At 39.0% G+C, this 25,715-nt stretch overlaps 1 protein-coding gene across 1 annotated transcript; it reads right to left on the bottom strand.

Moving 5' to 3' along the window:
- Positions 1-6,773: 6,773 nt before the first annotated feature.
- On the bottom strand, positions 6,774-8,965 carry LOC133141013 (immediate early response gene 5-like protein). Its single transcript, XM_061261361.1, has one exon. The coding sequence runs from the start codon at positions 8,820-8,822 to the stop codon at positions 7,911-7,913; it is 912 nt and encodes a 303-aa protein (XP_061117345.1). The 5' UTR covers positions 8,823-8,965; the 3' UTR covers positions 6,774-7,910.
- Between the last annotated feature and the right edge of the window lie 16,750 nt (positions 8,966-25,715).

Below are 25,715 nucleotides of genomic sequence, written 5' to 3'. Positions count from 1 at the left end.
CCTCAAGATACTATTAATATTTTAGTATAAACCAGTATCTATGGCTACAGCTTGAACTGTATTTATGTTTCATGAGTGTTGCATGAGTGCAATACTCCCTGCATTTCTGTATGCTTTCTTGTGGTCTATTCCAATCATCTGTAGTAAAAGTACTTGATATCAGCCCCACTGATATTTTTCAACCTCCCTTTATTCCAGTTCATCAGTGAAGTTTGCCTGGAAGTTCTTCAATAATGTTTCCTCTTTATGCAGATCATGCTGATTTTGTTCTTTGACATTTGCCCTGTCATTCTTCATTTTCCACAAATGGTTTCCTTTCATTGACCAGGTTAGCAGTTTCAACCAATGCAACCTTAGGAAGGCAGCTCCTTAAAATGAAATGTCAAATTAAGAACTATTAATAAGTCATTCAAATTCAGAAGTTGCAATTATAGTTAAAATGAAAACTAGCATGTACAGTGTGTCTCAGGACCATGTATGAAAACCCTGCTGGAGACCACTGTAGGTACTGATTTCCATTTTCATTTGGTCAATTTGGGAGCCAATCCTCAATAGTGAAAGGGCCTCATGGTCTTAGGTCAGACTCTACTCAGACCTATTCATAGAACAGTTCAACTGGCTGTGGAGCAACAGTGTTATACTGGCTTGGTCTGAAATCATCTGAATGTACAAGGCGGATATAGAGGTTCAAGGCCTACCAAGCACATATTTCCCACCAACTACTGTATACGTTTATTTTTCCTGCAGTGCAGTAACCTAGCTCTGTGCCATTTCATTTGGGTGTCTTGCCAATTTCTCCTCCAACGGGGCAGGAATCCATTAGTAGCTCTGCAGCTCCACAGATCAAGGCCTCATAACAAATTCACTGAGTGCCTTTTAAAGCACAGAGCAACCTGTAATGTGTGAGAGAACAAGACCCAGCCCTCTCTTCCAACCTCGCAGTCTAAGTTTAATGCAGGGCTGCCCACCCCGGTGCACGCACACACACTCACGCGCGAACACAGACATACACACACACACACAAACTCACACACGTACACACTGCTGCCTCACATGCTTGCCCGACCCTTGGTGGATTGTGTGTAGTTGTCCCTAAAGCCACACTATCGCCTACCACATAAATTACTGCGGACAGTTTACTACAGGTTTTGTGTCTTTGTCTATGATTTATACTTCTTTGTGAGGGCGACTGAGTGATTCAAAACATTTTATACTCTATTAATGATTCACTGGAATCAACCACAATACCATTTTTAAAATAATACATTTATTCTTAGGTTTTGCAATTATTGGCACTCCTGAAATCAAAGGCGTAACTTATAATATAGCGTAACTGAATTGAATATTGGGGGGGTGGGGTGAAAAAATAAAAATTCACCAGAATATAATTCTGGTCAACATCACAATCACAACATGAAATTCCAATAATTATTATATTCTTTTACTCATGCTATATTATTGGGGGTTATTTGGCCTGTTTTGTAATATTGGGAATGTTGTAACCCCCTATCCCCATAAATTACGCCCCTGCCACTGCTGTGTGTATGGGTGTGTAAGTTCACATCTGTGCACAATTTGGCCCCCATATTTTACTCTGTAACATACATACCCTATTACCACATTAATTTCAACATAATATCTCTTTAATATCAAGTTTCTTTTTCAGAATATCTGCAAGACTGCTAATATCATTACTTCTTTTGTGAAAATGCATTAAGGTTGTATTGAAAATGAAAGTAATTCTTGCTGTCAATAGGCTTGCTGTCAATCAGTAGTGAAAAGACGTGGGGCGTGTCTGAATTGAAAGTGCCTCAGGCCATTGTGTTCTGTTAGGGCTGAATATTACAATCACTCTTAATAATAACTCTGTTACACTGTATGGCTGTAATTATGGGAGTTGTTTATGTGAAATGTTTTCATGTAAGAATGTCTGTTGTGATCTGGAGTACTGTTGGTGAAAGGAAAGGGCTGTGTCTGCTATAAAGGTTTTGTTTTATCTGTAAACTGTTTGTAATTGCAAGGTTGCGATGAGGTTAACTACTGTGTGCCTGGTCATTTACGCCAGTCTGTTGCAGCAGACCTTGGGAAAGAGAATATGCTGCTGTAGCCACGCTCTCCTTTTCCTGCTGAGCTAGTTTCGCTTTTCATGTTTAATCTCAATTAGTGCTGATGCACACCATCTGTCATTTTATGTTTGTGTTTGAGTTTTTAGTTGGTATTTTCTCCCTTCTTGTAAATAAACACCTGCACTTGCCAATTATGCACATTACCCAGGTATGAAGAGAAAAAAGCTATCTGTGATCCTTATAGAAACCAATCAATACATGCAAATTATTTTATCGCTTGCAACCTACGTATTGTACAATACATCAAACTGAAATACATAAATACATGCAGTAAATTGAAATATTGTGTTATTTGATTATTAGTGGAAATTTATGAAATGTATGTCACTTAAAAGGGTCATAATTTAGATAGACATGTTATAATATAGAATTTTTCTTGCCAAGATTCTCTGCATAAAATCCTGAACAATTGTTGGATGTCCTTTAACCAATCAGAGGAATGAGGGGCACTTGACCAATAACCAATAACATGCATGTTTGGTGTGTTGCTGAGAAGTAAATCGTAGTCCACAATGGAATTGTACTTAAAAACACTAATCTAAGTTTATATTTTGGACATATGATAAGAAAGGTAAGGAAGTGCAGGGCTGTGCAAGCCTAGTCCTTAAATGTAAGAGATGAGTCTGATTCCATCTGAGCTCTTGATTATACATACATTTCAGAAAGCTGACAGTCATTAGTACCACAGCACTAAATATGATTATATTTAATTGTGTATTAACATGAACAAACATTAATGAGTGGAAACATAAAAATATAAGGCCCTGTTAGGCCATCACATCTCAAACTGACTGAGTGGGTTCAAGTAAGGGCATTCATGTAGTCTTTGCTCTTTTCCTGAAGCACATGCATGTTAAGAGTTGTTTTATACATTGTATGTGCACTCAGAAAACTGAGTCAACCAATAGGTAAATGTGACTTTGTTTTAATAAAAAAATGTTCAGCTCCTGGGAATAAGGTAGCATCTAAATCTCTTTCAATGATTCTTGTTGGAATGTTTTTCAGTAAGAATGTGGAACTTAAAACCTTTTTTTTGCTAGCTGAATCTGTCTCATTTTAACAGAATGTTATATGTTTAGCTAAATTTCTAGGATACAAGAGCACGGTATTTGGTCTGTGGTCTGAAATCTTGAGAGAGGAGTGACATTGGCCTTGTTCTGGCTTTTAGTGCTTAAACAGGATTGATTACAAAGTGTGCTTGATCCTCCACTAATGATGAAATGGAAGGAGATTGATGGCAATAAATACATCTTTTTCACATGAGTTTCCAGATCCATCATTTGTGTTGTTTGTTCATTAATGCTTTTGCCATTTTGAATCAAATGTATACACCAGTCTCAATGTATTTCTCTTTGTTCATGTGCACTACTTCTCTTCTTTGAAGGAGAGGACCCTTTTCAGAATAAAATGTGTAAAATGTGTTAAATTCTCTGAAGGATGAGTGCAAGTGTAGTGGTGCAGTGACCTAGTCATCCATCGATTGTCTGTTACTCTGGTTTGTTTTAATGCAGCAGTCTAACATACACAGTCATACCCCATGCCATGCGTAGATGCAGACTGTAAATAACTCGCAACCCCCTGAGCCTGCTTTTTCACTTAGGCACACTGCGCTCGCATTCATCAAAAACAAAAACGAAATTTAAATTGGCTGCCGGGATGCGTGTCCTGCCATGGCACTAGAAGCTTGCCTCTATGGCTGGCAGCCCTGCAGCACAGCACATAATTGGCCATAGCATTGCCCAAGGAGGGAGTCGGTTGGTGGAACTGTCGCTGTCTAATTGCACAGAAGTTCCTCCTGATTGGTTGGGCTCCTGCCTGTGCTAACTGTGCAGGAAGCGTACTCCTACAGCACAATTGATGCACAGCTCTGCTGGTGGATGGAAAGAAGCAGCTCATCTGACAGGCTCCCATGAAATTACTGAGAATGTTGGTGTGAGGAGACAAGCCTACAAGTAAAAGTTATGTTCAGAAAAGAAAACCTTTGTTTAAAACAATTGCCAGACATGCATAGAAGTGTAGGGCAGAATCTGCTAATGTTGAGCCAGAACAGAATAAACGTAAAGAGCCCATTTTGGATGTTTGGTCATGACTTCTGAATTGTGTACTGTGATGTTTGAGAAATGCCTCTACCACAGTGTCATCCATGCGCTAAAATATGACGTTTTTAATGTCTCTTTCATTCATTGATATTGAAGAACGCCAACAGGGAGCATATAGCAGAGATAAACTGAGAGTGTGGGCTGGGAGGAAAAAGCATCAACATGCTAGGATGATACAGTACATGCAGCTTAACACTCAGACAATAGTTTATGCTGTATAGCATGGACATTTTTTGGTTGAAATACTAATCCTTATAACTTGAAATGGGGCTACTAATGTACTTTTCAATTCTCATTTGATTGTGGTTCGCTTAAATCGAGGAAAAGCAGATTACATACAAGCATATCAGCTTATATAGGAATATAAGTAGCCAATGTATTTAAAATGGTAATAATTTCACTTACATTTAAAATAGCTATATGTGTATTGTGTCTTAACACATGCATATCAATGAATGTAATAATATACTCGTTGCGTTAAATACAATGTGAATACGTGTGTATTCCGGTGCACGAAAGTGTATATTCAGTCAACACCACCAACAGATCATGCGGGCGGAACATGGTGATGCACATAAATGTAAATTTCAGGTTTGGAACGCTCAGGGAACAACGACTGGGATGGATTAATGCCGCGTGGAAGGCATCACCCGCAAGTCCTTTTTTCACCATTAGAATTTCGAGGGACCCTGTAGATTCTCATCACAACCACTGGGGGGCACTCTCTCAACACAAATCCGAGTGTTCAATCTTATGCCACGGAGAACGAAAAAGGGACATTAGCACATTTACGGGATGTTTAGAATGCACTAAGTGTGCCTTTAAAATTTAAGGTGACGGTATCTCAGTAGGTAAGAGACCGGGAGTATCAAAACTGCAACAAGCAACGTTCTCAGTCAACCGAGGTTTTTTAAAAAACAAACACAAATTTAGTAGGCTACAATACTGCAGTTTAGGTTGGCTATGTGTACGCCCCATTCAAGAGAAAACCATACAAGCCGCAAAAGCTAGTAAAATGTGAAACGTTTCGATTGCGTATAAAATTTAAAAGTCAATTTCGATGGCTATTTCTGATTAATTTTAGCCAATGCGTAAAAATGGAACGTATTAAAAGGAAAACAGTAGCAACGTCTATATCCCATGACCATTCTGAAATATAAATACTAACGGATCCATACCATATACACGAATAAATGCGATGGTTATGCTGCAGACTTGTAGCTAGTTAAATCTTGCACTGAACCTTGCATGAAGGTTCAGATTGGAATAAAAACGAAAGAAGTCGAGGGAAGGGGGTGGAGTTGCGGGGAGCAACAGAGCCGAGGTCAGTTTGAGGTGCTGCGTGCTATACGGGCGTTTTAATACCTTCTCCATTCATTGATTTTGAAGAACACCACCAAGTGGCATATAGCAGAGATAAACCGTGAGCGTGGCCAGGGAAGAAATGCGCTCGGTGTGCTAGAAGGACACATGCGGAATTACGCACAGACAGAATAGTTCATGCAGTTGGGCACAAGCTTATCTGGTTGTAAATATTCATCCATATGGCTTAAACTGTTTATATTGACTTCTGCACGTCTTATACGGTAGCTTCGGATACATACATGCCAAAGAATACAATTTTTGTTCAATTTAATGTATGGAATTAATGTATGGACACCCAGATTGTGACCCCGGTAATGGTACTGATGTGAAAAGAATACCTGTTGCTGAGTTCCTTTTAAGAAGAAATACCACTCAAAAGTGTGAATTTGTGAAGCCTACCCTTGTTTGACTGTATTGTTAGACAACCTGAAACTGAAATTCTCTGCTCACCTTTAAGTTTCACCTTTTCACTTTTGCATTGTGGCCACAATCATTGAGGACCATTGAGAGGTGTTACCTACCCTTAGTACATGTCCTGTTTTAATGCTAACTAGGGCCCCTCCTCCCCTCACACCACCTCAAAGAAATAAATCAAAGGGAAGTATCCATCAATATACCAACTTTTCTAAATGATGGATAAAAATTACAACTATGTTTTTGTGCTGATACTGAGGCATAAGAAGTCATCAGCCACACAACCCCCCACTCAGCCCCATCAGCACCCAACACTCCCCCCACCACACACCCATGTGGAGTAGCACATGTGAAAATTGAAGGGGGCGTGTATCCTCCAAGAAGTGCACTTTGCAGTCCTTCTGGGTCCAGTTCACCAATGGATTTGTTACTGCAGCAACACTTTCCAATCTATAAAAGCAACTATGCAAGTCATTTTACTGAATGTGGGCGTAAAATGTCACTTGCTCCCCTGGTGTAGGTTGGGTTCTTTTAAAGAATACAAATATCAAATGGCCATATGATATATTTGAACCTGGCCAAAACATATTAAGAAGCTGGTATTATGGTTTCCTCTCCAAACATTGCTGAAAAGAAAATAATGGATCAAAAACAGATTGATTTTCTTTTTTTAATTAAGATTATAAATTTAAACAAATATTTTTAAAACAGTTTTACCCGGTGATATACAATTTCATATGCACAAAAATACAAGAATATCAACAAAATATGCAGAGAACGTCTGAAAACGTTTTTATTTCATTACACATAGTGCTTATATTGTGAGGATGCATGGCTAAAGTCACAAACTTGCCTTTTTAGAACAAAAGGTCTAAATAGAAAAACTTCTAACTCGCAAATCCAAGCAATGCTGGCACCGTGAGTTACTGTGAAGGAAGGCTTGATCAGTAACTTGTAGAAAAGTCAAGGGGAGAAACACACATGGGAAACGCTCAGCAGACCAAATTGTCATTAAAATACATGGTTGGATTAAATGATGTACTGTCTGTGCATTCTGGGAGCTGTAGTGACAATTCATTGCTCCAATCCAAAGTGTGATGGGAAGATTGACACAAATGGACTACAAGTCCCACAGAACTGACACCACACACAGCAACCCGGTCAAGTACACAAGTGAAACAGTTATCAAAGAATAAAAACATGTTCCTATACATTAAACCGCAGCTGAGGGTAAGAAAAGTTTGCATCTTTTTCCTCCTTCACCAGTTTGCTAATGCCATAGCCTGGTTGCGGACGTGCCAAGACTCCTTTCAATGTTTTCTGCCAGGAGAATGTACTGTAGATGCTCTCACACATCACACATAAAACAAAAATATAACGACGATCAAGTATTTAAAAGCGTCATTATTTAACATGTGTTATCTTATACATTCGTCGCTTCGTATATCAAAACCAAAACGTACAACAGAAATGTCTTAGTGGGATTTTACCAAGCTGAATGGCATAGTTTTCCAGTTAAGATTTTAAATATATACGGAATTATGTAGTGTACTTTGTAGCCTTTTAAACAGTTCTGTTGACTGGATTTAAAAATAAAGAGCGAAACATTCTATCACTTTAAATGTTTGTAGCAATAGTAGCTAGCAGTATGCATTGGTTAAGGCAACGAAATGAACTTCGTTAAGGGATTTACAACAACCATTCAAAATGTTTCAAATGTTTAGGTCAGTCTAAAGAAAAGCCTGCACATCACATGTGTAACCATCTCCCCTCCCGATCTAAACGAAAATGAAATAAAACTGCTTGATAATTAAATAGCCTATGTGCTGTTCTTGCAAAAATAAAGTCATTTTGTTTTAAACTCTGTACAATTTATTTAACTAATTCTCTCTAATTTACCACGGAGTCAAAAAGCCACAATTGCTCGAGTCCACGCTCCAAGGCTCGCTAAGGCTTGTGTGCTACAGAATTGTCCGTTTAGGGTTTGTTCAAAGTCCGCCTGTCTGCTCACTAGCCCCGTAAACCCCGATCCAAAAATGGAGATCAGATTGGAAATGTTCGAAGAGTCCAACTGATCGGAGTTTATACAGGAAAAGTCGTCGAACCTTGCTCGTTTACATGGCGTAAAATCCGGCACCTCCTCGGGCTCGGTCACGTAATACCCAAAGTCAACCTTGCGCTTCTTTGCTGGGGTTTGTGCGCCCTGACAACACTGCTGGAGCGGCGCGCAGCAGTCCTGGTGGAGGTACCCGTTCTCAACTGTAGTCACTACATGCGTATCCAGATCCAGCACCGTCGTTTTGTTGCAGTGCATTCCGCTAACCTGGGAAAAGTCGCAGTTCGAGACTGGGTATGGTTCGACACAACAGCTGCGGTAGAACGAGGTATCTGGCTCCTTGCAGACCTCTTCGGCGTGGAGCGATAAAGGCGCAGAGCAGGCAGTGGCCGTCTGGATATGCGCGGACTGTACTGTGTGGCTGACTGGCAGTAGCGCACCACACAAGCTCGCCGGCTCGCTTCCACCGCCGTTGCCGCAGCAGTCCTCGCTCTGTTCCATACAGTCCTCGCCCAAGTCGAGGGGGTTCAGCTCCTGAATTTCGTTACAAACAGTCATTACTTCCTCGTACTGCTGCATCCTGTAAACCTCCGCGTACTTTTCACTCATGTAGAGCTGCCTAGCGTTCCTCAGGACGTAGGAGACCAGGAGGTTTTTGTGCAGCTTGATTCCTCCTCTCTGCGTCCTGGAGTTGTGGATTTTCCGTAAAGAAATTGAGATCAGACTTTGTGCGTCCACTGCACACTCCATTGTGTTGATCATCAGCGAAGTAAATTTGACTTCCCTCTTCACTGTTCAGGAAAATGTACTCTTTTTTGGAGGAAATTACGATATTTCGTTTGGAGCGAAGGCTTGAGTCAGTTCTATGGAGAAACATTGAACACAGCTCCCCTCTCCCTTATGTATGTGAGCAAGCTTTCAACGGCTTGTTCAGCTTAGCAAGAGTAGATATATTTCGAAGAGGTTTCTGCCCACAACAGGTCCTACCAATAAGAGCCCGAGTTTGTCGAAGACTGACTCGCACGTCCCGCCTACAGCTGCAGTTCCTAGCCAATAAAGTAGAGGCGGTTCCTCTGTGCTATTCAAATACCAAACTGACTTTACCAGAGTGGAATGTTCTCATGAGACGAATTGAAACGGAGTGCGCCCGGGCGATGCACAATGAATGCTGTAGCCGGCTATACAACGCTGAGTTCTTTTAAAACTTTTTAAAAGTGTTACGCGGCAGGAGTCTCTACATTTTAGCGATTTAATTCTTCTACAAAGAACATGCTACGAGCCTGTATATATTTCTGTTGCCGTTATTGTGGGCCACTGTGAATTAAAATATTGAGCCGTACTTTTAGATTAAAGTGCGGAACGCAATCTGACATAAATCGATAATTCAGTGTAGTAAAATATTAGTTTGAGGTATCAATCGATATGCTTTTAAAAACATTTTTAGTGATATTATGGTGTGAGAGTTTCAGGGTTACAAGTGACATTTAATTGTCAAAATATATAAGTTATATACAAATCAATGTTGTATTTATCACAACGTATTATTTATATGTGTATGGTGTTAAAAATGTAAAACGTTTAAAACCTGGGTGTTATTCCAGTTTTTAGGAAGTTCTAAGCAACACAACTAATTAACTGCCAAGATATTTAAAGCTCAAGATCTCAGAACCGTAGAACTCATATTCTTTGGTGAAGTTGCTACTACGGTCAAACATCAGAGCACATAAGGATACACAGAACTATATGAACACTACCTTAATACTCATACATTTATATCATCCAAAAATGTTAGAAAACTGTAGCATCTGCTTTGCCAAAATATCATATTTCTCTCAATTTTGGTGACATAACTCAATTCAATTTTATTTGTATAGGGCTTTTTACAACACACGATTGTCACAAAGCAGCTTTACAAAGAAACCAGGCCTGAGACCCCCTCAGAGCAAGCCTAGGATGACAAACTCCCTGACTAACAGGAAGAAACCTTGAGCAGAACCGGGCTCAGAGGGGGAGCCCATCTGCTTCTGGACAGCACTGGGCAAACAACTAACCACATAGAGGTTTAGTCATGGCTGTATTGGTATGTACATAGTGGCAAACATGGCTCCATTGTACAATGAAGAAGAGAGTGCTAAAACATCGATACTGTGCATTCATACATTAACATGTCAATGAAATACTTAAACCTTTTTGTGATCAACATTATTATTCATTTTTCCTGCATAAAAACACACCAAACAAGAACAAAAACACAAAGGTACAAACAACATCATGGCAGACAACATTACATTATAAGCACTATACCGTGGTGTATCAGATGGCTCATGACATGCAGTGTGTGAAATCTTATTCCCATGTTGCTATATACACTTTAACCCTCGTATTATGTTTCGGGTCAATTTGACCCCACTCAGTGCTAAAAACCAATTAATCTCTTAAAAACCAATGAACCTTTTTTCATCTTGATACTGTATGATTGAAAAAAAATGAAATAGTAAACATGCAATAAACATAATACTATGTCTTCAGAAACCCTGTTCCAACTTCAGCGGTCATAAACTTAATAGGACAGTTAAGAAAAACAGTTATAGAGTGGACCCAACCTTAGATAAAGTTCCTTATTTTGTAGAGATTCCTTCCCAGGCCTGAATAAAATGCGTAAACTTAAGAAGCTATATGCTGATCTACCATCTACTGATTTTAATAGTTATTTCAGAGAAATTCAAGCAAATACCATTATTTATTGATTCATAGATTCATCATATCGAGGTTGATTAAGTATAACCACATCTTAAGGTTTTCAACTATTAAGCACAAGAATTTATTTTGCCGTCACGTGTGGCTCAGATAGCAGTCTTGGTTCCTTTGGCATTGTAGGCTGAACACAGCATACTGTTCCTCAGCTAAACAAATTATATGAGACCAAATGCAAATTGCTACAGAATGAAGAGAGTGTGCTTCATCGATCAGGGGCTGTGGTAATGTCCATACGACATATCTGGAAACTAGTTGTCAACAAATGTAGAAAATAAATAAATAATCTGAGACACTGTAATTTAATGATAATAATACACAGATACAAAGTAATGAAAACAATCCCAAAATAGCCTATTTCTGATCATATTTATTCAACGCTTGACAGAGTACGCATCAGTCCAACCAGGGCCATATGTACTCTGGAAGCATTGATTTTCATTTCCAAATTAAAGATGTAATAATACAATCACATTGGATTTTTGGTACAGATAGATAGTTTCCCAGTAATTGATTCATTAGCCATATGACATGATTTCTTCACAATATAGCTTTGGTAAAATACTTTTTTCAAAATGTATTTAAATGAATGTGGCAATATACAGTGACCCCTATTGGCCCTTTCAGAATATGATATTGTTTTTACTATCGGCATAACATTGAACAAACTTGATTTCTGTTCTACAATGACAATAAAAAAGTTACTTTTCTATTGCCATTCTATCATTTATATTTTTATAGTACACTATTATTATTATTATTATTATTATTATTAGTAGTAGTAGTAGTAGTAGTAGTTGTAGTAGTAGTAAAATTACAATACAATGGGCATACAGGCAGTTTTTAACAACTCCTTTGAGTGGTCTCAAACTCAGGGCCATGTATATGCTGGTTTTTCTTCCAGCCTCAGATCTTGATTGCATAATTAGTTGAATGATTTGTTGAATTTGGCCTGTAGGTTTGCACATGAGATTTAAAGTGAAATGTTTTCTAAATAACAACTGATGCTTATATTCTGTGCCTTAATGCAGTTAAATGCATATGGCTGAATTAATTGGTTGAACGAAAATCTGCATACATATGGCCCTCCATGGCAACCAGTTTGAGACCACTGATGTTATGAAATGAGAAACAATAATATTTTAAAATTTATGTCACTGTTTACTGTATGTGCTTTCTACCATACATCTGCAAACACAGACGTGGAATCTATAGATAAAAAATGAATGCCAAGTACCTGACATCTGACCAACTGCAATTAATATGTATTATATAATACAAATCGTCAAGGAAAGAACCACTGTGATAAAGTACTCTTAATTACATGCAGTATGGAGAGAATTCACAATATATCGGCATGGTGTTTTCTCTAAAACAAAGCAGCTAGCTCTCTGATACATACAGTGGGCCCCCGAAGTATTGACACCCCTCAATGACAATATGATTACTGAGATAAACTCAAAATGCTGAACTTACTGTATTTTATTAATGTTCCAATGGAACCAGTCAAAACAAAAATAATATAATAAAAAATAGATTTAACCAAAATCAGGGTTCATAATTATTGGCACCCCTAGTTTATTATTTGTTGCAAGGATAACAGCATGGAGTCTTTTCCTGTAATGTTTTATCAGGAACACGTTTGGATACATTTTGGGCCATTCCTCTATGCAGATCATTACAAGATCCTTCACCTTCTTGGTTTTGCGCTTATCAACTATCCTCTTCAGTTCATCCCACAGGTTTTTGATTGGTCTGGAGCTTGAGATAGCCACTGCAGAACATAGATTTTGTTGTCACAGGACCATTTCTGGATTCTGAGGTATGCCTTGGGTCATTGTCTTGCTGGACAGTCCACAGCCTTGTGGTAGAGGCAACCAGATTGCCAAGCAAAATTGTCCGGAACTTGGTGGAATCCATTATATTATCATTAGATGCTGTGGTCAGATGAGACCAAATTGAACATTTTGGTCTGATACAGCATTGGTATGTTTGGTGTCGAAACAGACATGCATAAAAGGAGATGCGCATCAGACCCATGGTGAAATTTGGTGGATGGTCAGTGATGTCTTGGGGCTGATTTCATTCCAGAGGTCCAGGGGCACTGGATAAAATCATTGGCATGTTGGATTCCACCAAGTATCAGGCAATTTGGGCTGACAATCTGGTTTCCTCTACCACAAGGCTGAGACTTCCAGGAAGACAGTGACCCACGGCATACCTCAAAATCCAACAGAAATGGTTCTGTGACAATAAAATATATACTTTGCAGTGGCTATCTTGAAAACCTGTGGGCTGAACTGAAGAGGGCAGTTGATAATTGCAAACCCAAGAATGTGAAGGATCTTGCAAGGATCTGCATAGGAACTGTCCAAAATCCCTCCAAATATGTTCCTTAGCCTTGTCAAGCATTACAGGAAATGACTCCATAATTAACCTTGGTGGATGCACCAAGTAACCAGGGCTGCTAATAGTTATGGAACTATTTTTTATTGAATCAATGCTTGATTTTGGTTCCATTGAAACATTAATAATGTACAGTATTTTTCACATGTTCAGCATTTTGAGTTTATCTCAGTAATCACATTGTTTATTTTTTGCGCATTGCCAGTGAGGGGTGCCAATAATTCTGGAGTTCATTGTATACTCTGCCTTTTACGTCAGAGCTATACACTTGGCATATACTTTCTTGTTCCATCCCTGTACATATTCTTCTTGTTCTTGCTGAATCGACTCTTAAGAAAAACATCTTTATCATATGGCTGGGCAAAACAACTTTATCTAACCGCCGATGAACAAACACACAAACAAAGACACACGCACATGAGATTACTTAAAAGTGTACACAGTGTTCCACACGAAATTGGAAATTAAAATAAATGATCATTTTGTCCCAGACTATAGATAGTTTATTCTGGAACATGCATCTTTGAGGCATGTATCTGGCATATACAGATGGTTTTACTGGAACTAAAATTGGATAATTGTACTTATCGTATGCCTGATTGGGTGACTTGAATGTAACAATTCATTTTCATGATGTAATACAATCATTTTCATGATGTAATACAACTGAAATACCATTTCTTTTTGTAATATTTTTCAAAGCACTCATCACAAAAGAAGTTCTGCTAAATTAGATTCGATAGATTTTTTTTATCTGAAATGTTCCCTTGCTTTGCAAAAATCTGTTAAATAAGTGCAACAATATTGGATCCACCAGTTTTTATCTATTATATTTTAGTTACTTTAATTACAATATGGAAGCAGTATGGTTACAAACAGACAGACAGAGTCTTCTGTCATTGCATGGAGTTTGTGAAACATTATTTTCATGCAAAAGCAGTAGTTTGAATAGAGTGTGGATATCTTTCTGTCTCCTCAAACCCAGAAAACATCAGAGACTGTGCTACACCACCTCAGCATCTTAACAATGCCTGGGAACAGAGCCTTTCCCTTTTAGTTGTACATTGAAGGAAGAAATCAATACCTGCATGTGTAAGTAAGACAGACTATTGACCTAGAATTATGATGAGCCACTCAGTGTATGTGTGGGAGACTGGACATGTGTGAAATTGTGACAATTGCACACTGCACAGTTTTTGGTGAAGCACAATATCATTGTCAGTAGTCTATTCAGTTATAATACATGAAATACATGTACTTAAAATGTCTTATTTTTAATGATTATTTTTATAGCTGATGTGGAACATGGGCAAAGCCCAACCAAGGATTTGAACCTAAAACCTTCTAGGGCTCTTTACCCCTCAAACCTACAGTTTAAGGTGTGTAGGCTTGATGCAGATTGAAACAGAGTAAAATATAGCTGCTATATGGTAATTATTCTGTTTAGACTTGTAACACAGTAACAAGTTCAGTGTTAAATCATCTCCTACAGATAACATTTGGTCCAGAGTGGGACCAAATTATATCTGTAAAAAATTAATTGAATCTTTCATCCAATACAAGTCTTAGATAATTACATTTATATAGCGCTTTTCTAGCCGCTCAAAGTGCTTTACAGTGATGAGTAGGAAACTTGCCTCAACCACCAACAATGTGTAGCACCCACCTGGGTCTTAAAAATAAAAATAAATATCATATGGCTCCTCACGATCAATCTGTATCAGGCCTACTTTTTCTGTGAATATACTGATTGTATAGGGTGATTTTAGGTAATTTGGGACACTTCTATGTAAATTGAGTTTCTGAGTGTGCCCTCACCACAGTCCCAAATTACCTGAATTCACCTTAACCTTTTATGTCATGGTATTTTTATTATGCTTTAAGAAGCATAACACAATATGCTATTTGGAAGTCAGGTAGGACTCAAAACACAGTTAACTGATTGTATAATCGCAACAATATTTTTGATTTATGAATCTGTGAAACAATGGCTCTGTCAAATTGCCTTACAAATAACTATACAGACAGAGCTGTGGCTCCACCTTCAAAGAGAGGGACACAAATAAGAAGCTAGGCTGCAAGCATCACCATTTAACACTTGAAGTACTGTCCACATACACAAACACTGCAAACTATTTGGAAGTTATCTTATTTGACTTTATTTCTATCTGCGAGCTATTTGCACAAGTGTTTGGTTTTGAATTGAAAATTATATGCATTAGCCATATTTCCCGAGCTATGGCTGTAGATATGACTATGCCCAGTGAGTACATGCCTAAAGACTGAGGCCAAAGACTACGGGCCAGTTTGCTTCTCTACTTAGAAGGCCTCTGAGGTGCCAATGCGCCTCAAAATACCCCCATATAATAGGCCTCATGCACAAACAATTTTGTACATTTGCAACATTGGCTTAGGCAGTTGGTGGGTTGCCGGTTCGATCCCGCCATGTGTGTGTCAAAGTGTCCCTGAGCAAGACACCTAACCCCCAAATGCTCCTGATGAGCTGGTCAGTGCCTTGCATGGGAGCCAATCGCCGTTAGTGTGCATGTGAATGGGTGAATGGGAACCATCGATTGTACAGCGCTTTGGATAAAGGTGCTATATAAATGCCAACCATTTACCATTTACCATACTCCCACTGAAGGTGGGATGCTAACTTCTGCATTTTATTATAAGCTGGTTATAACCACCCTCTTGTCCATGTCCACACTCCTTTATGTTGGCTGGGCCAATGTGGGCCAATGTGATTAGAAGAGCCGAAAGCAGATGTTGATGTGCAGAGAAGGCATTGCCAGTATCACTGAAGCCTTCATAACAGGCTCTACAGAAGGAAGGAAACCCGGGCATGCAGTCACTCACCCATGTCTGGAAAGGCAGTTCACATGAAATGTCATCAAACTGTTTGATGTAACTCAAGTCTTCCTTTCTATTGGACCTAAGAGGGCTTTATACGTGTATGCATTTACATCAGTGTTTATGATAATCATATGATATAGGTGGCTTGGTGTTCTCTCAGTGTAAGCTACTCAAACACACTCATTGGATACGCCATATATGATCTACATAGGAGCTACATAGTGCATATTTGCCAGTAAAATACTTTTTTCAGAAAAAGCTCTCCATCGTAAAGTACGTAAGTCTCAGACATACAGTAACAAACAAAGGGCATCTGTCCCACTGAACAATGCATGTCCCCGGCAGTCAGTTGAAACATACTTAAGTGGGTTGATTTCAAGGCCTGTGCCAGTACCACCAGTGATTTAACTGTATAATATGAGTAGCAGTATGACCACTTTAAGCTTAACTATGAATGTAAATCAACTTCTCTTCCAAATATAATGCTTACAGTGTATTATAAATCCATAGTGTATGTACCTTGCGTATTTTGTCACTTAAGCATAATAGGCCTCGCAGTTGCCGAAATCAGTGGAAATGTGGAGGATTTGAAAAAAGCAAAGGTGGCTTAAATTTCTGATTGAAGATTAAGCACAAAGCAGCATGCACTTACTTCAGTGTCTTGTGTAACTGACTGAGTACTTATTTTTAATATGTACTTTTTCACTTTTTACACATGCATTTATTTTATATATCTGTAGCTATTATGTAGTGTATCATTCTTAATAGTTTATTTTGGCTATGAACCATGTCTCTCTTTTTTTTCTTTTTTTTAAAACTTTTGTTTGTATTTCTAAAACAGTCTGTTGTACAATGCATGGCATGTTTTACCATTTAACTACACAGCATAAATTGTGCAAGATTATCCTGCCAGAACATGAATGAATGAATGAATGAACACAATTTGAAGCTGTTTCTACTGAACACAAAAACAGAATTACAATACCAAACCTTGGCTGAAGAGCCAAATCATTTGGGGTCTTGCATTTAAATAGTGAAAGTGCTTCAGAAATGACATTTTAGAATTGAAAACAAGTGAACATAATGCTCTTAAATTGCATGGCATGGGCATTTGCTACAACAAAACAGACATGCAATTAAATAGCCTGAAGAAATTACGTCAAACATCATGCGTTACAAATAATTAGTGCCTTTTGTTTATTTTGAACTGCGTGATCTGAGCACTCTGATTTCAATTCATATCTAACCTGCCAGTTTGCTCTTGTTGATATTACGCCAACTCTAGCCTATGGTGAGTATGGAGGTTTTGCCGTACGACACAAATCCGAAGGATCCACTTTTCCCCTTTAAGATACGCAGCTCTTCTTATGGAGGAGGGTTCAACTCAAGCAGTAGGAATTCAGCCAATTAACGAGCCCTCTGTCATACCACAGGGGAAAAGGGCGGGTTTACAGCTTGAGTGATTTCTATGGTTTCCAAGGAGACCACACGTCAACCCGCCCTCAACAGGCGCAAGTGCCCGTTTCGCGTAAAATGTTGTTGGATAGGAACCCGTTTGTGCCCGCTTTGTTTCCATTGTTTTTGACCACTACAAATTCTAACATTACGAAGATATAAATATTGAGACCTGAGCCAATTTATTTTATTTTATTTTAAATTAGCTGTGGTCCGTTTGCTACTATTCTCTTAGTAGACAATGCGGACTGTTCCTTGATTGGTCAACATTTTACATGTGGTTCGACTGGAGAAATATTTGCCGATGTATGCCTTTTTTGAGGGAAAATGAAACACTACTGTTGTTACTTAGGGCAGTACTATCGTGTTGAGTTGTTATTCCATTGACATTGCTCACATCCTGTATCATAAGCAGAGTAGGCCAACAGTCTATATTTTAAAGCAAAACAAAGCGAGGCACAAACACATTTGTAGTGTCTAGTTTTCAGAGTTCTCCCTTCAGAAAAACAAAACTAATATTTCAAGTACTATTTTTAAATGACATTTTTAGAATACAATTTCTGTTTTTGTTTATTGGTATCTTTTGCAAATATGTCTTGCTTGCTTTTCGCATACATTATACCATGGCTTTCATTTTGGGCTGGGTTATAACTACCTCGCTTGACAGTGTGTGCATGCACGAGTGTACACTCTTGTGTTCATACATCGGTCTGTGCATGTGTCTGTGTGACAGTGCATGCATGCATTTGTGTACGACAGTGTGTGTGTGTGTATGTGTGTGGATTGCTGTATTCCGCAGAGTTTTGGCTCTCCCAGCTTGACTGGAATGTTGACTTCCTTTGACCTGTTGAGACTCATCTGTGTGCCTCCGAGCGCAGGTGTTTTCAACACAGGGCCACCCACACCTGCCTATTAAAGGCACAGTGCAGCTGAGAGAGAAAGACAGACAGGCCTGCCCCTGCATCTCACACACATTCATATTACAGGTACATGTATCTAGGAAAAAAACAGCTCCATCTGTGGAGGACACATTGTATTGCCATCTCTCTTTCTCTCCCACTCCCCCTCTCTCCCTCCTGCCCCCCCCCTTTCTCTCTATCTCTCTCTCTCTCTCTCTCACTCTCTGACTCGCAGAGCCTGCATTGATTCGTACACCACAGAATATCCTGATGGCTCTTCACATACTGTGCCATGCAGTGCCTCTGCGTGTTTGACATTTCTTTTTATCAGATAAATGCTAATTAGGACTAGATTATTTATTTATTGAATAAATTATGTATATAAACACACAATTATGAGGTCACGTGTCTATAAATTGACTATAAATATAAAGGATGTGGGTACAATTTGTGGATATCTACCCTGCTATCAGTCTGTGAACGAAACTGCAGTTTGCCATTGTGAATTGTCTGATATTGCACTGCATGCAAACATGTTTGTATGGACATGTTCTGTAGTATCATTGTGCTTTATTTTTAAACAGCTCCCTGTGTGCTGTACTGCTCAGCCATACTGCTGTTTTTGAGCTGAAATTTAGAACCTTTTTGACTGATAATTCCATACAGCAGGGAGCTAGTGCCTTCTGAATGGTTTTACAATTATATAAAAAATATACATAAGCATGTTCTGTGCTTCTCTCTCTCTCTCTCTCTCTCTCTCTCTCTCTCTCTCTCTCTCTCTCACACACACACACACACACACAAACAGATCCACAAGCATGCATGTACTCTCTTTCTATCTCTCTTTCTCTCTCTTACATACATGTATTCATACACACTTACACACTCTCCTGTGCTTTCTCTCTCAGTGACACACAGACACACACATATCCATACACAGGGCTTAAATACAAACAGAAAAGTGCAATAAAAAAATTACACAGGGTTTGTAGAATGCATCCAATAGTTAGTGAAATGTAGCAGGCTTGTTCCTGACCTTGTTGCATTCAGCGGAGGAGGGCTAAGTCTTTATTTCTGTATTACTCACGCTAAATACTGTGGGTTGGCATTAGGTACTTATGCAAAAAGCTCAAAGATTAGGTTGCATAAAATAAGCTTATTTAAAGGGATTGATATTATTTTCTCAGCTACTTAAAAAATATTTTTCTATGTCCTAATTGTGTTTTTTTTTGTAAAGTTTTTTATAAAGAACTGGGCCTGGATAACATGAGCAGCAGCTTCAAATCAGCCAGTGTGCCATGTAACACAAGCCCAGGAAACTCCCTTATTTTCCCTCTTCTTCTTTCACTTCTTTTTTATTTCTCTAACTCTTTGACTGGTTGTGTCCCGCCCCCAGGAGGACAAGGAGGGGAGATGAAGGCAAAATAGTCTTTCAGGAAGAAAGGCAGTCAGGGGCAGTGGCTGTACTCTGGAGAGTGCTTTAGTTGGGGTTGAATCAATAATGCTTGTTTTTCCCTTTCCTGATACACACACATGCTCTCTCTCAACTCAAATCGTTTCAGTTTTGTATGTGTAGATACATATGTGTGTGCATGTGTGTGAAGTTCTTTTGTAACAGCCTGTATTCGTGTTACATTAAAGTACCACTCACTGTGCTTACACTTCCGCAGATACAAAAGACTTTCATTTGACAAATGTTTATCAGTTGGCTGGGTTAGTTAATACTTTAGTATGGCAAGCAGTTAAAAGAGGGGAATGAGAATGAGAGAGTGTATGCAGAGAGCACTGTTGTTCAGAGAAGTTAACCAATCTCATCGGTTTATCTCTGTCAGGTTAGGAACTTCCGCTGTGGGTTTCTTTTTAAAGCGGCGCTAAGCATGCACCACCCTGTTAAAATGGACACTATGCAGCACAACAAGAGTTGGGGCAGGATGCCATAAAACACATTCACGTTTTAACTAAGGTTCAGACTCTCATCTTACTGTTCTTATGAAGATCTGAGATTCAAAATTATTATTATTATTATTATTATTATTATTGCTTTTTTGTGAAGTTCACATATTGTATATGAAAATACATTGCCACATGAAAATCCTAATTATTGTCCATTAGGATTTATATATATATATAAAAATCTTTAAAAAAAAATTTGTCTTCACTAAGTACTGCATAACGACATATCATATCATGCTGACAGTTAGCAAGGCATGGCAATATTTATCATCGGGAAGCCACAAAGCCAGATTGTCACCGACTGCTAATGTGGGTGTGCAGTTTCCAACGCAGTCTCAACCAATGAGAAGCGGTGAGAGAGAGCAGTTTTTTCCACTCATATTTTCCCCAGGCTGGCATCACAGATCTCAGTCACTGCAAGGCCACCCACACCCCTGTTCTACTCAATCTCCCCTCATCTTTAATACACAGCATTCGGTAATCATCTGAAGAACTTTAACTAACTTTACCCCCCGGAAGTAACCACCATCCCATTGTGGTGAACTCTCGCTCACTGTCAGCTAATGGCCTCGCTCAGACCTGGTAGGACTAACCTGTGTTCATAGTAAGAAACTTTACAAAAAGAACCACTTGGGTGGTGGTGCATGTTCTATGATTTGAGAGCATCATAGGGCAATAGCAGGAATGTTTGACTTTAGTCATATATAGACCTAGGGTGTTTATCAACCCTGAATTCGCTGGACAGAACATCCATCCTGCACTGCAAAAAATGTATTATGAACAAGTGAAAATATCTTGTATTCAGGCTATCAATCTTAATTTTTTTTCTGATAAGATATATTTACTGTCTGTGTAAGATTTGTTTTGTTTTGTTTGTTTTTGTTTAAGACTTGTTTTAAGAAGTGTTATCAAGTAATATGTTCTCATCCCATTGGCTTCCATCCCAATCCCATAATTTTGCTTGATTCAAGCATTTTTCTACATTTATTTATTTAACAATTTTTTTTGCTACCAGCTACCAGCTACCAGCACTACCTGGTTGACCAGCTCATACCCAACTAGACCAGCTTATGGCCAGCTTGACCAGCTCAGTTTTCAAGATGGTCAAGCTGGCATAGCCGGCTTTTACAGCAGGGCAGTGCAGCAGAATAGCAAAGGTTACCATCTTGTGATTTCAGATGTTTAATAAAGATTCCATGACATGGTATGCTGATTTATATTTAATGGTACTGTTAAATAAACTACAAACATGCTTAATTGAGAATATAATTGAAGTTTAGATTTCCATAAAAAACTTGACTTTCTGACCTATGTACACTAAGTGAGCACTATATTAGGTATTTATTTGACTTTTAAGCAGCATCTCCGAAACTGCTGATCTCCTGGGATTTTCACACACAACAGTCTCTCAGGTTTCCAGAGATTTGTGCAAAACCAAAAAACATCCAGTGAGCAGCAGTTCTGTGGGCAGAAACATGTTGTTAATGAGAGAGGTCAGAGGAGAAGGGCCAGAATGGTCAAAGCTGACAGGAAGGAGACAGTAACGCAAATATCCACACATTACAATATGGTATGCAGAAGAACATCTCTGAACACACAGTGTGTCAAACCTCTAAGTGAATATTCCTAATTTCAAATTGTATACAAAATGGATGCATATTCAGTTTGCACCTTATTGACTGTTTATCAAGTGCTTAAAACTTTAAAAGGCTAGGCCTAGCACAGCCTACAGGATGCTGTCAGAATAGTTGTGTTAATGGTGACCATTGAAGCTGCAGGCCTTGCTCAGCCTTGACATTGCACTAGAAATCAATCCATACTAGCAGACTACTCCAGAAATGTATGAGGGACCTTTTCAATGGGTTTCTGTGTGGAGAGGAAACTGAATAGCCTGATACTTGCTGTTAGCAGACAATATTGACCTCCACACTTTGTGAGATTTGTTTTTGTCTTTGAAAACCTTAGCAGTGTCCCACAGTTTTCGGAGGAAATTTGTATCTGTGGCGACATGGTTTCTCTACACTGTAAGAATGCTGTTCTCTGTTTTTAGCTCTTCCCACACTGCTGAGCTCATTGTTCATGTCTGAGGTTTGCAGAGGCTAGATTACTATAACGTATACTGCAAAGTGAAATGTGTAGAGCGTTTATGGAAGTTATATTAATGCATACCCAATCCATGATAATGATCACATTACTGCAACATTGACTTGTGAATTTTAGGGGTTAATAACCCCAGGAATTGAAAGGAAAATTTGTCAGAGTTTAACATAGACATGTTTAAATTGAAAGGAAATTGCTGCCTAAGGTTGGGAAGTATTACTTGCTGCTTTGGGCTACAAACTTGGGATGTTATTACAAAGCTACATTGTCAAGGAAAATGACTTCACCCAAAAACAAATTATAGTAATGAGAAATAAGGCACTAAATTAAAGAAAGTTTCCCATTGCTCTGCGGTTGTTTAATGGAAGTACAGTTTTTGGGTCACTCTATTAAAGCCCCTTTGTGAGTCCATACCAGTTAAATGCTTTTTCAGGTCATGCATAGCTTTGGGAAGCAGACTACTCAAACTTGTGTGTCCATTCGCTACACTTATCAGCCATAGAACTGAATAAAGTACAGTAATGAACTGGGCACTGGAAAGAGCTGATTTCATCCCACACACACGGGGCAGCCTTAAAACTACTGCATTTTGGGTATTTACGTGTGATTGATGTATACATTATGCAAATGTTCAACCGAATGAAACCTACATATTTCGGACTGTGCTATTATCTGCCCAGAGTGCAAAGAACTACGCATTACCGAGTATTGAATCATCTTAATTAAATCACTTTGTCTAATTAAACCTGTCTGGAGCACCGCACTGCATTACTGAAACGATTACTCTGGGAAGTGAACAGTCTTGACCTTTATCATGCACTCTTACACATAATCAGAAATTTTGCTTGGCTTTGGTTAAATGCCGTTGTGTGCGTGCACGTGCGTGTGTATGTGTGTGTGTGACACTAGAATGGGTGACTACAGAGAACCATACTCATCCATACATCTGAGCTGCTTGTGCACAATATAGTGCACACTAGACCACCGCTTCATGCTGTAGTCCACCGGCTGAGGTGTGTCAATGCCGCGTCAGAGGGCTGTACAACTGTCATAGCCTGAAGCTGCCATCTGATTGGCCAGAGGAGTTGCTATTACACGGTGAGGCTGAAACTGCTGGCTGCTGGCTGAAACACAGAACTGTATTAAGAACAAGTGCCTCCATTCAACATCCCCCTAACATTGACCTGTTTGCTAGTCATTACAAGAGGGTCATCATTTTTTATAACATTTTAAAACACCATCAGCAGTTTTATTTCACAAATATAATCTCAACAATATGTCCAATCAGGGCCTGGCTTTATCATGTATGTGCTTTTGAAAAAGTTTAAATGAACTCATTGAAAAGCATTCAGTTGAATGTTCCAAGCCTGACCCATCTAAAATTCAAACTCCAAGAATGTCCAACCAAACGCTTTACCTTGGTTTAATTGGTTCAGAGGAATACCCTGGGCATCTTTTAAAGGGCCAGCAGCTACATTATTGTAAACTTCTGAACACCTGTGATTTACCATCCTTTTCTAAAGCAAGTTTGTTTTTTTTCCTTTTGATTACATGAAACTCAAAGCAGCAGGGCACTTTGGTTCATACGCGGGGAAGCCCACGTGTGATTCAGAGGGGAAACTTGAACGGTTGCGCACTGACAATGAGGATTTTTTTTCTTCTGTGTCATTTCCTTCTCTTTTTGTATTTGCAGTGGCTTTCATTTTGAGGGGCTGAGCAGCTCAGCAAAAGAAAGACTGTTTCTCACGGGTTTACTAATCTTTAGCGAGATGCATGTTTCCTAAGATCCTCTGTCTGCTGTACTGCATTCACAACCGGCACTTGCACATGCATCCACTACGACTTTTAGTCATACTTTTCCTCGCCTGTGCTACGCAGTCACAAAAGAACTTTAGAACAAAACCAAACAAAGTAAGGTATTAGTATTTTACTGCAGATAATTATTTCTGATTCTTTATTTCATGACACAACAGCATATGAGCAACCACATTCCTTCTAAGTAAAATGTAGAATCTCTCTTAGGGTGAGAAGAAGGAGGAGTGGTCCTGCCGTTCTACAGTTAATCTCCTGGTCGATAAGGAAGGGCGGTGGCAGAGAGATGCAACTGTGAGTCAGTGTCTCTGGGGGTCCCCCATGGGAGGGAAGGGGGAATTCCCACTTTCGCAGCCTGCATGTGTCACATCCTAACACTCTCTTTCTGACTGAGTGACCACCATCCCCCTTCAATGAACAGCAGGTTCAGAGCCAGAACACAGAGGTGACACCTGCACTGACACCAGCCCTGGGAATGGGACATGCACACATATACACGCATGTGCATTTGCCCACACACACATACACACACACATGCACACTCAAAACACTGGGCCCAGCTGGAGGGAGTCCACAGTCATGGCACTGCTTCCTTGCTGTTAGCACAGTAGATATATCGCTGGCTTTTCAACAGCACGTGCATATGGACACTGTTGTGCTGCCCAAATGGGAAGTCCCTTTGTAAACTTTGTTTATGTAGTGTTGTGTTTTGTATTGCGGTATGTTCAGCATTACTATACAACATCCAATTCCTCAGTTCCTCTTCCTTCCACTTTCACAAAAACAACAGATAATTTCCCTCTTAAGAAGGGACCTCAAATGGGTTGTGTCAGTTAACAGCTCTCAGCCATAGCGTTATTTGTGTGTGCATGTGTGTGTGTGTGTGTGTGTGTGTTTGTGTGTGTGATAATATACTCCATACTGTGTTTTACTGTGCTGTTTACATTTCTGCTGCAGTTCCACTGTAATGTTTGCTCTAATTCTCTTGAACTTCATTGTTGATGTATACTGTGTTTACCTGAGGAAACAAAAGAGCCTTGGTAAATAATACTACTACTAATACTAACGTATTAATATTGTCTCCAATAACTCACCAATCTTTTTGTAGTAATTCTATATTTTATTAGCATAATCATTTAGTTGATGAAACCAATATGTCAATTGTTAACTTATTGTTAATGGTTTATGTTAAACCGCTACTTAATTAGGAAATGAATTAATGTTGATGGGCAAAGGTTATTTTCTGAATGAGGCCCATTGGCATGAAACAATGGCTTTATCACTAAAGAAGTGGACTGATGAAAAGATGAAGCAATCAGCTAATGGCAACATAATTGCTTGACTGATAGCACTTATAAAAACAAGTGAGATAAATAGAATTTTATAGCTGATGTTCTGTGTCCAAAGCATAATCACATTA

This window comes from Conger conger, chromosome 11, assembly GCF_963514075.1.
Source record: "Conger conger chromosome 11, fConCon1.1, whole genome shotgun sequence".
Taxonomy (NCBI): domain Eukaryota; kingdom Metazoa; phylum Chordata; class Actinopteri; order Anguilliformes; family Congridae; genus Conger; species Conger conger.
This window is presented reverse-complemented; position numbering and strand designations above follow the sequence as displayed.

What these genes read in the sequence shown, in the direction of transcription:
- LOC133141013 (XM_061261361.1), bottom strand. Translation starts at nt 8,822, where the DNA reads ATGATCAACACAATGGAGTGTGCAGTGGACGCACAAAGTCTGATCTCA.